Source organism: Herpailurus yagouaroundi, unplaced genomic scaffold (assembly GCF_014898765.1).
Source record: "Herpailurus yagouaroundi ecotype Mexico unplaced genomic scaffold, PumYag 250, whole genome shotgun sequence".
NCBI classification, from domain to species: Eukaryota; Metazoa; Chordata; class Mammalia; order Carnivora; family Felidae; genus Herpailurus; species Herpailurus yagouaroundi.
This window is the reverse complement of record NW_024412467.1, coordinates 18626462-18636797: the sequence shown is the minus strand read 5'-3', so window position 1 is coordinate 18636797 and position 10336 is coordinate 18626462. Positions and strand designations below refer to the sequence as shown.

Sequence of the window (10336 nt, the reverse complement as noted above, 5' to 3'; positions counted from 1 at the left end):
GGGCAGCCTGAGAGAAAGTTACATGTCAATGATCTGTCTCTAACAGTACAAGGGGAGGTATCTACAAGTGGCAGGGAAAAAAATAGCTGACCTTAGTCAGGTCAGCCTGTGAGGACTTTGCCAGATTTTGGATTGGGACCTTTTAGAACTTGGTGGTAAGAAACAAGCTAAACCTTCTGCTGTGCTCCCACAGTTCTATAAAAATACCTTTGTAATAACGTATGTAACATATTGCAGTGATTTATTTTTCCTATTATAGATGTGATATCCCACAGAACAGGAGCCCTGCCTTATTCACCTTCATGTGATCAGTGCTGAGCTTATTGTGTAGCACATAGTAGATGCTTAATAATTGTTTTTAAGATGAATGAACGTTAAATGTCTCCCAAAGGGAGTTTTATTGATTCATGGGGGATTAAAGACAAAAACACTAAAGGTTAAAATTTCACAGCTAGCAAAGAGCTTTTGGTTTCATGGGTGATACCTTAGCTTTATACAATATTTCTATTTCAAGAATGTTCACATATTATAAAGTTGGCAGGGTATGTATTATTGTTTCCCTCCTGCACGTGAAGAAATTGAGCTCTTGCCCAAGTAAATTGTGGCACAAAGATCAGAACTGTGGTCTTCTGATCCCCAACTTCACCGTGGAGCCTTCCATGAGATGAGCCAATTTGGACAACTAATGTGTGTACATCTGGATTCCATCTCTCATGTCAATCTTCTATTTCATCCTTTTCTCTTCCTTTATCATCCTTAGAGAAAGATAAATGGAAGCCATTGTCTTCCCAAACCTGGAATGTTTGGTTAGCTGGAAGCTATTTGCCTTCCTGGGAATACCTAAAGGAGTTCAGGAAGTCAGAAGATAGGCTGCAAAGTAATGGCAGCCAGAGGTGTGTAATTGGTGGATTGTACTTTTCACCTCCTCTCCTGTTTTGTAAATAGATTGAACAGCACTGTGAGTCTGGGTGGCGTTGGGTCTCTGTGTAGCCGGTGAATTAGGTGGAGCTTTGGTTATCACTGGGATGTGGTTCACAGATGTGTCTTGTTTTTAAGGAGAATTCTGTGCAATTGCATGACCTTATTACACATAACTAGAATAAAGGAATCCCTGAATTTTTTTAATTCAAGTTTTACTGTATATTTAATGGCAGTGATTGTGCCTTATTCATCTTTGTATTTTCCAAAGTCTAACATTGGCCCTCCCATATAATAGGTTATATAATTATTTGCTGAACAAATGAGATGCATAGGGGCAAAGCATCCTAAAGCAAATTATGTGCATTATGCCGTGGCATCCCAAATGGCTTTTTTCTGCTCCAACCAATGGATAATATGAGCTATTTGTGCTGATACTAACATCCAGCCATTGAATATTCAATTTTCAGAGGAAATACCGTTCCTGCCTGTACATCAGTGTTCGTGTGATCATCTGAATTTAAACTTTATCACATTCACATTTACTAAAAAAAGTGGAAAGTGACACAATGATGGAAATTACTGAGTGTGCTAACAGTGGTAAGCTTTTATCTCATTGTGCTTAAGCTGGTCAACTCAACTCTGTGGTGGATTGCGAAGAAAAAGAACAGGGCAATTCATTTGTTAAAGATTTGTGCCTAGGGGCACTTGGGTGGCTCAGTCGGTTGGGCGACCCCCAGACTTCAGTTCAGGTACTGATCTCGCAGTTTGTGAGTTCCAGTCCCAAGTCCGGCTCTGTGCTGACAGCCCAGAGCCTGGAGCCTGCTTCGGATTCTGTGTCTCCCTCTCTCTCTGCGCCTCCCCTACTCACGAGTGTGAGTCTCTTTCTCTTTCTCTTTCTCTCTCAAAAGTAAATAAACGTTAAGAAAAATTTAAAAAAATTTGCGCCTAAAAAGTGAGCTGTAATTAGGGGTGCTATAATATGGGAACTTCTATATATATAACTAGGGGAACTACAATATGAGAAAACTCCCCGGCTGCCGTCACAACTTACACATGTAGCTCCATTTTTGTTTTCAGTTCTAAACATTTCAGTATATTGTATAAGAAGTTAAGTTAACGGATGTTGCTAGGGAAGATGACAAATATTTATTATCAGGACCTTTAAATGGTGTTTATTAAAGAGTAATTTTAACAGTTTTCCAAATTATAAAAACAGCTCTTTGTGTATAGTGTGACTGAGCCTGTACCTCAATCATGGTCACAGAGACTGCAGTGTGGTTTACCCCTGGCCACTAACTGGGAGGGGCCCCGGAGTAAGTAAGTTGCTGGAATGTTCTGGCTCAGAGTTACTCGTCTGTACCAAGTGGATGATCTCTGTCCAGGGCTCTTCGCTGCTTTCATTTAGACTAAAGTCCCAGGAAGGCCTCCGCCACTGACTTGTGGCAAAAGTTGACTTTCGCAAGGGATGGGTCTTGAGAGAAGGTGCTCAGGGGCGCGAGATAAGCATTCCCAAGGCGCTTTCACAAAATCTGAAAAGTGAGTCTAAAGGTGGAAGTCCTTTGCAATTTCTTGTTCCAAATGACCATCAACAGGCAAAATAAAATAGACTACAACTTAGATTTTCCCATTACTTCGTAGAAAGTGGGTAGTGTTTTCTTCTCTATCTTCATAGCAAGGAAATGCATTACTAATGGTGAAAACTTCTCCAGAAACTGATGGCTCCGTGTAAAAATCGTTTTACACGTCGGAAATCGAACTTCCAGACAATTTTTCTGGATTACTGGAATACAAAAATTCATAAAAACTCCCCAAACAAAAATCTCATCATCTAAGCATGCTCTTCTCAATTATGTTTCTATTCAAAGCTTGGCTGGCACGGTTTCAAGGGATTGGCAAAAGTAAATGTTTAATAAGTAACCGTCCAATCGGATGGCCCTCATTTTTCGGCTTACTTCCGCCCGGGGACCGAGGAAATCCTGAAAAGCAGGGGCTGCGCTTTCCCGGCGGTTGCAGCCGAAGCGCTGAGCGAGCGGCCCCCGCCAGCGCAAGTCCTCCCCTCGGTGGCCGCGCCCGGCGCTCGGGTCTCGGGGACCCCGCCCCTGCTCGTGTTCCTCGGGCCTCGGAGGCGCAGGGCGGAGCCGCGGGCCGGCGGGCACAGGTGGGGAGGGGCGGCCCAAGCGCGTCGGTGACACCCGCGGGGGGCGGGGAGGCGCGGCGGGCGCACCCCGCCCTGCGAAGAAACCGGCCAGGTGTGGCCTCGGTGCCGGGTGCCAGCGGGGAGGAGACTCGCGCCCCCACCGACCAACACCAACACCCAACCGCGACCCAGCTCCTCTGAGCCCTCGCCGCCCTCCGAGCCACAGCTCTTCCTCCCGCGCCTGGTCCCTGCCCGTCGTCGTCCCCGCGCCCGACCTCCGCCCGCCGCGCCGCGCTCGCAGCGGCCGGGACGGCCCTGGTGGCGAGGAGCGTCCCCGCGACCCTTCTGCGCCCCCCCACCCCCACCCCCCAGTTCCCGGCTTGGGGCCTGTCTTTTGAACCCCTCCACCTTCTCCGAGCCGGCCCGCCCTCGCTTATGCCTCGGCGCTGAGCGGCTCTCTGAGTGCTCGCCAACATGAGCTGCAACGGAGGCTCCCACCCGCGGATCAACACGCTGGGTCGCATGACCCGCGCCGAGTCCGGCCCGGACCTGCGCTACGAGGTGACCTGCGGTGGCGGCGGGGGCGGCGGCGGCGGCGGCGGCGGCGGGGGCACCAGCAGGATGTACTACTCCCGGCGCTGCACGGTCACCGACCAGAACTCGGACGGCTACTGGTGGGTACCGGCAGGCGGGCAAGCACCGGGAGCCTGGGACCGGGGGGGGGGGGCGGTCTCCGTACTCTCCTTGCCGAACCCCAGCATGTTAGGAAAGGGAGGCACCGAGCCCTCCCTCCTCTCACCGACGAGAATAAGCCAGGCCCAGAAAAAGGAAAGCCGTTTTGCTCGAGTTCATGAAAGCATTGCTTGTTCGCGCCGGGGCAGAGCCAGGTGTCCTGCCGCCCTGTGCGCTGCGCACACCCGGGTGGGTGTGTGTGCGAGCCGGGAGCGGAGCGGCTCCTTCCCTGCAAACGGGTTCTCGGTCCCGCCCTTCTCCCTTCCTGCCAGCCGGGGCTGGAGGCTGGCCAGCGGGGCGTGCAGGAGGACGCCGCAGGCCGGCCGGGCCGTGGGGGTCTCTGCCTCCTGGACTGCCCCCTGCGCCGCCGGGTCCGGCTGGCATCCCTTTTGTCCCCGCCGGCAGGTGGGAGGTCGGGCGGGCGGGGCTGCAACGACAAAACCCAATCTCTCCAACTGTAACCAAAAGTAGAATAGTAAAGCAGCGGGGGCTCCGGCTAGCCAGGGTCGGATTCGGGGCTCCTCGGGCTCCAGTGGCTTACTCCAAATTCCTGGTCACCCCGAGACCACCCCAGCTCGGGCGCCAAGGGCTGCTGCGCCAGCCAAGGGCTTTTGTGTAGAGGCCGTGCGTCCGGTCGCGCGGGGTCTGGTCCTGAGAAGGCCCCGCCTGGACCTCCCCTGCTACCCAATGGAGCTTCCCCGCAGGGGCAGCGGGCCGACCCCAGGTCCCAGTTCACCCGGGACGCTCCGGTCGCCCTGGCCCCGCTGCGCCGCAGCCCCAGCCGGCGAGCGTACCTGTGGCCCCGCGCCTGCGCCCTTTGTCTCCTCCTTTTAAAACTCGGAGGAACGACCTCGGTGTATTGCTAGCAGAGTGCGGGCGCAGGGTTGGCTTTTGGAGCCGGCGAGCGGGAGCGGGGACCTGTGGCGCGGAGGGCGCCGCTTCTCACAGCGCGAGCCCGCGACGCTGGGAGCCTGTCCCGGTCAGGGGGCCCAGTCGGGGGCCCTGCGGGATGGGGGCAGGGTCTTCTCAGAAACATCGCGGAAACTGATCGCGGGGGTCATTTGGGAGGGTGGGGGAAGATCATGAGGCTGCATTGACTCGGTCCCTAGAGCTGGACTTGGGATGCCCACGGCAGCCGTGAGAATTCCGCGGTCCGCGCCCTCCCCCCGCCCCCCGCAAGCCCTTCCCCAGTAGGGCTTTTGGGAAACAGGCCGGCGTTCCAGAAGATTATTTACCCTGCCTTGTGGCCTTAGGCTGGGGAGGAGCAACCTGAATACACTCCAGGGGGTTTTTGTTTTACCAGCAGTTTTGAAGGCAGGACCAGTCGAGTTGCGACCTGTTTCCTGCTTCGATTTATTTATATATTTATTTTCCCCGAGCATCTTGACATTTTATTTTCTCTTTTTAGAGTTAGCGAAGACTTGTCTTAGCCTTGGCGCTCTTGTTTTCTGAACAAAATGCGCCTGGGGATTTCCAGGAGAAATGTGCCAAGTAGTAGGAAGAATGGGGAGAAAATTTTACTAGTTATCACTTTGATTTTTAACCTTGTTTTAAAACTTGGCCAAGCATTTAAATCCGAAACTCCACTTTTCCCTCTCAGTCTTCCTGTATTTGGGAAGGACGTTCTTTTCATCTACCCATTTAAATCCAAGTCAGAATTTTGCAAGGATTCTTGAGCAGCAGTGCTTTCTGGCATTTTACGAACCAAGTGTTTTATTTTCATTTTATATTTTAAAAAAATATGAACCTGTTAATCTAGAGTCCTTATATTTTAAATTGACAATAAACATTACTGTTAATTGATCATTTCACTCCCTTGGCTCCTTGTAGAAGTAAATTTGTAATGAATTACTATATTGGTTAACGAACTGCATAAAGATACATGATTTATAAGGATTCTTCATGGAAACACTACATTTTGAGGGGGCTCAACGTTTTCTCATAGCATTATTTTCCAACCTAAACGCTGTTTATAAACATGTCAAGTTTTAAGTCTCTCTGAGAAGGGGAAACAGACTGGAATTTAGAATTACTTACTTTTGGGGAGGGGTGTTTTTCTGCACTTTGAGGTCGATCTGCTAGGGCAGCGGGGTGTCTTGCTTGGAGGCCTGAGTCATTGTGGGGCCATTCTTTCGTGATCCAGTAATGGAGATTCTCCCAGCCTGGCCCCCCAGCCAGTGGTGCCGCTAAACCTTGCTGCATTCAAGAATTAGCACACGAAAAAATTGCCTGCAGCTGCTGACTTCTGCATTAAAAAAAATAATGGCGACTGACTTAGGAGACTTGAGGCTTTCACGCACCCAGTTTCGTGTGGTCCTTTTTTTTAATGGTTTTGTGCCCAGGCACATACTTTCTAGAAGTAGGATGCCATGTATGACCCTGACTGCCCTCTGCCAAATGAATAAGGATTAAGAATTTAATAAGTGCTTTCTGACCAAAAGTTTTTCTAAATGAAGGTTTTTTGTTTGTTTTTAAAGCACCAAAACCTGTATGAAACTACTGGTTGAATTTAAACTTGTTTCTTTAAAACACTGCCACTTTATTGGCAGAATTAGATTGCTGATTTTTTAAACAACCTGTGTTTGTATTTAACCTTCCCTTAAATAAACTAATTTGAGTGTGTAAGGAGCCTAAATCTTATTTTTCTTTTTAAAATGGCTTTAAAACACCGTCCTGTGTCTGTGCTTTGCATTGATAACACTTGTCAGTTCTTAAGACAGTATTTTATTTCATTTGTGGTTCTCCTTCTTCAGTGCCCACCCACCTTTTGTGTTTTCTTTATTTTAGGCTGAATGGAATCACAACTACTTTAACTTTTTTTTGCTCTACTTGATAAAGTTTGGTAAATGTTACGTGCTTGATGATGTAAGAGATATATTTTTGAAAATTTAAACTGTGGATTTTCTTATAGGATGTTACATTAATATTGCTTTCAATGAAAGCCAACTTACTGTCGCCTTGTTCCTACAGTTAAAAGAAATGATAAATCTGTAGTGAAATTTGGTAGCAAAATTCAGTTTGGTAGACAAAGCCCCACAGTTAGATCTCTCACTGATCAAAGTGTAGATATTGTAGGAGGATTAAAAGCCAAATATAGTCATTAAGCTTCAGAACTATGTGGTTATAAAGTTAATGCTTACTTCTCTCCAGAACTCGTGATTTCCAAACCAAAATACATGTGATCTATATTTTAATATTTGATATATATTTTAAAGTTTGTTTTAAACTAAGTGTCTTCCTTAGCAGGAGATAAACAGGTCCATTTGCATTGAATTTTAGAGCTGGAGAGAGGGCCGAGGTGTACAAAGCCTCACTCTTCCACTTTAGAGAGAAGTCGAGTAAGACTTGCCCTAAGTCCCAGAGTCCGCTCGTGGCTAAGTTGGCATGAGAACCCAAGGCTTCCCACCTTTGCCCTCCTGTCATTCTGTGCCTTTAGACCATGTGTACCTTGGGTATTAGACTGGACAGCCCTGTACTTAAACAATGAAAGAGTCTCAATTCCATTCATTCATTCATTCATTCTTTCAGTGAATACTGAACATCTGCTGTGTATTAGGTGTCAAGGAGTGTCAAAGGTGAAAATACAAAGACTTCTTTTTTTTTAATTTTTTTTAAAATTTATTTTTGACAGAGAGAGCATGAGTGGGGGAGGGGCAGAGAGAGAGAGGGAGACACAGAATCCGAAGCAGGCTCCAGGCCCCGAGCTGTCAACACAGAGCCCGATGCCGGGTTCCAACTCATGGACTTCGAGATCATGACCTGAGCCAAAGTCGGACGCTCAACTGACTGAGCCACCCAGGCACCCCCAAAGACTTCTTAAAAGGAACATAGCTTTTTAAAGAAAAATAAGTACTATAATACAAAAGGATAGTAGAAGTTATAAATGACCGAGAGGCTCATACTGTACTGGAGGTACTAGTGAGATTTTATAAAGGAAGTTGTGCTGAATTAGATGTTGAACAGTTGCAGCTGATAAAGATGGGTAGGCAGAGAGAGCATTCCAGGGGAAGGAAAGTCTGGGAGGTGAAAAAGCAGCAGGTCTGCTTTTTGAGCAAGTGGGAAGCAGTAAGACTCAGAAGAAGGGTAGGTTGTGGCCAGAGCCTGGGAGACATTGACTCCGTGGTGGGGAATGTGGATACGATGTAGAGGGGAGCCAAGGCAGGTTTTCTTCGAAGCCAGTGATGGTCTCCTACGTTGAAGGAACAGGGACATAAGACTATCCTCGCGAGCTGTAGCACTGTTTCTGTGGTAGCAGTGAGCAGGGTGGAGAGGTGATGAAAGCCTGACTGAGGGTGGGGGCCTGGCCGCAGGATAGGAAAGTAGATGGAGTGGAGTGGCAGCTTCAGCTGAGAACTGGATGTGTGAGGCCGGGGAGAGCCTGAGAAAACAGGCCTGGAGTCGGGTGACTCACAGAATGGATCTTCTAAATATTTTTCTGGGAAGCGATTGCAAAGTACGATTCAGTTTAGCTCAATCTATGGCTGATAACACTTCCATGGTTATTATCTTTGAGTAAGTTACATATTTTATAAAAATATCAGATGAGTGGTTAATAATAGCTACCATCACCTGGCAAATACCTACAGTGTGCCAGGTGTATTATATATGTTTTCTTAAGCCTCCTGACAAACTTCCCATTTTACAGATACAAAACCGAGGTTAAAGTAGTTAGTTTATGATTTGGCCTGCGTCACACAACTGGTTAGTGGTTGAGCTGCACTTGAATCCAGTATACTACAATGGATCAAGAAAAGATCAAATCCTGGTTATTAGAATTCATCTTTTGGGGGTGCCTGTGTGGCTCAGTCGGTTGAGCTTCCAACTTCGGCTCAGGTCATGATCTCACGGTCTGTGAGTTCGAGCCCCACATCGGGCTCTGTACTCACAGCTCAGAGCCTGGAGCCTGCTTCAGATTCTGTGTCTCCCTCTCTCTCTCTGACCCTCCCCCGTTCATGCTCTGTCTCTCTTTTTCTCAAAAATAAATAAACATGAAAAAAAAAAAAAAGAATTCATCTTTTGTCCTGGTAAACTCTTCTACCTAAACCGAGTGTTTGCTTCTTTTTAACCTGTTGCACTCCTGTGAAATATTTATTTCATAACCAATGTATTCTTTTGTTAATACTCCAGTAGGGTTTCCATCTGCCAAGGAAAAAACACAGCATGATGCTGTATTAAGCCAACTCATGTTGGTCAGACCTACAAAGCAGCTTTCAACAGCAGTGAATTTTTTTCTCTAAATATGGGCATAATTTCATTGTTGTTCAGGTGATTGAAATGTCTTGGGGAAGAAAAAAAACTGCTGATGCCCCTGATGCCTCAGTGCTGACTGCTTAGGGTGGAGCAAAGGAGGGCTTGGGTGTGACCTGGGAAGTCTAACTCAACCCTCAGCCAACCTGTCTTTCCAGATGAGGAGGTTCTAGAAGGAGTGCTTCAGTCTGGAGGCCCAGGTGCTTAGGGCACTGCCGCACCCTTTGCTTTTCTTTCTCCCTCCTGCACTTGGTGGGAAATGGTCAGGTGTGGTTCTGATGTTGAAGGCAACCGCCCCACAGACCCTAAGACTCAGCGAGCCTCTCCTTTGAGGCAACATCCTGTAAAATGTTAGTGCCGCCCAGCAATTTACATCTTAGCACCAACAGCTTGGACTGGTCGGGTCCAGAACCTGCAAGGACCTCATGGATGTGAAATCTACATTTCGTGAAAATGATGATGCTTTTGCAAATAGGTCTAAGTTCTTGCTTGGAATTACATTTTTAAAAAACATTTTATTTACTTTTGAAAGTTTATTTATTTATTTTTTTAGTAATATCTGCCCCCAACGTGGAGCTCAGACTCGGGATCCCAATGTCAAGAGTCGCATGCTTTTCCAACTGAGCCAGGGAGGTGCCCCTGCAACTAAATTTTTTACATGCAAACATAACATCCCTGACTTCATCTGGCACCTGAAAAAAATTAAAAAGGAGCTGACTTCTTGATGGATAAGCAGATAACCTGTCAATGATTTTTTTTTAGGCTTCAGAATGAATGTAAGTTTTCTCATAGGGGAATAATTCAAAATAGAAATCCTTATTGTGGTATTGAGTTTGTAAGGACCAAATATTCATAAGTCATTTCTGCTTCATGAAGGATAAGAGGACATCTTTTTCTAAATTTTCTCCTCTCTTTAGGAAATTTCTTTCACATTGTTAAAATGTATCACTTTCTTTGAATCCTCTCAAGGTGTTATTTTCACATCTTTTTTTTTTTTTTTTTAATGTTTATTTATTTATTTTGAGAGAGACAGAGAGCAGGGCAGGGGCAGAGAGAGAGAATTTCAAGCATGCCCTGCCATGTCAGTGTAGAGCCCCACATGGGGTTCGATCCCACGAATTGTGAGATCATGACCCGAGCCGAAATCAAGAGTCAGATGCTTCACCTACTGAGCCACCCAGGTGCCCCTTTTAGGTCTTGTAATAACCTCTGAAATACCTCATATTTACTGCCTAATCCATTTCTTCTTTTTCTTCCTTCCTTCCTTCCTTCCTTCCTTCCTTCCTTCCTTCCTTCCTT

At 47.0% G+C, this 10336-nt stretch overlaps 1 protein-coding gene across 2 annotated transcripts in view; it reads left to right on the top strand.

The window, feature by feature from the left end:
* The first annotated feature begins 3407 nt into the window (after window positions 1-3407).
* The window catches only part of DSP (desmoplakin), a 48666-nt gene continuing 41737 nt past the window's right edge, over window positions 3408-10336 (top strand). For both annotated transcript variants that reach the window (XM_040460648.1, XM_040460647.1), the window contains exon 1: window positions 3408-3732. In XM_040460648.1, the coding sequence (XP_040316582.1) occupies window positions 3533-3732 (200 nt within the window). In that variant the 5' untranslated portion in view covers window positions 3408-3532. The remainder of the gene's footprint in view (window positions 3733-10336) is intronic.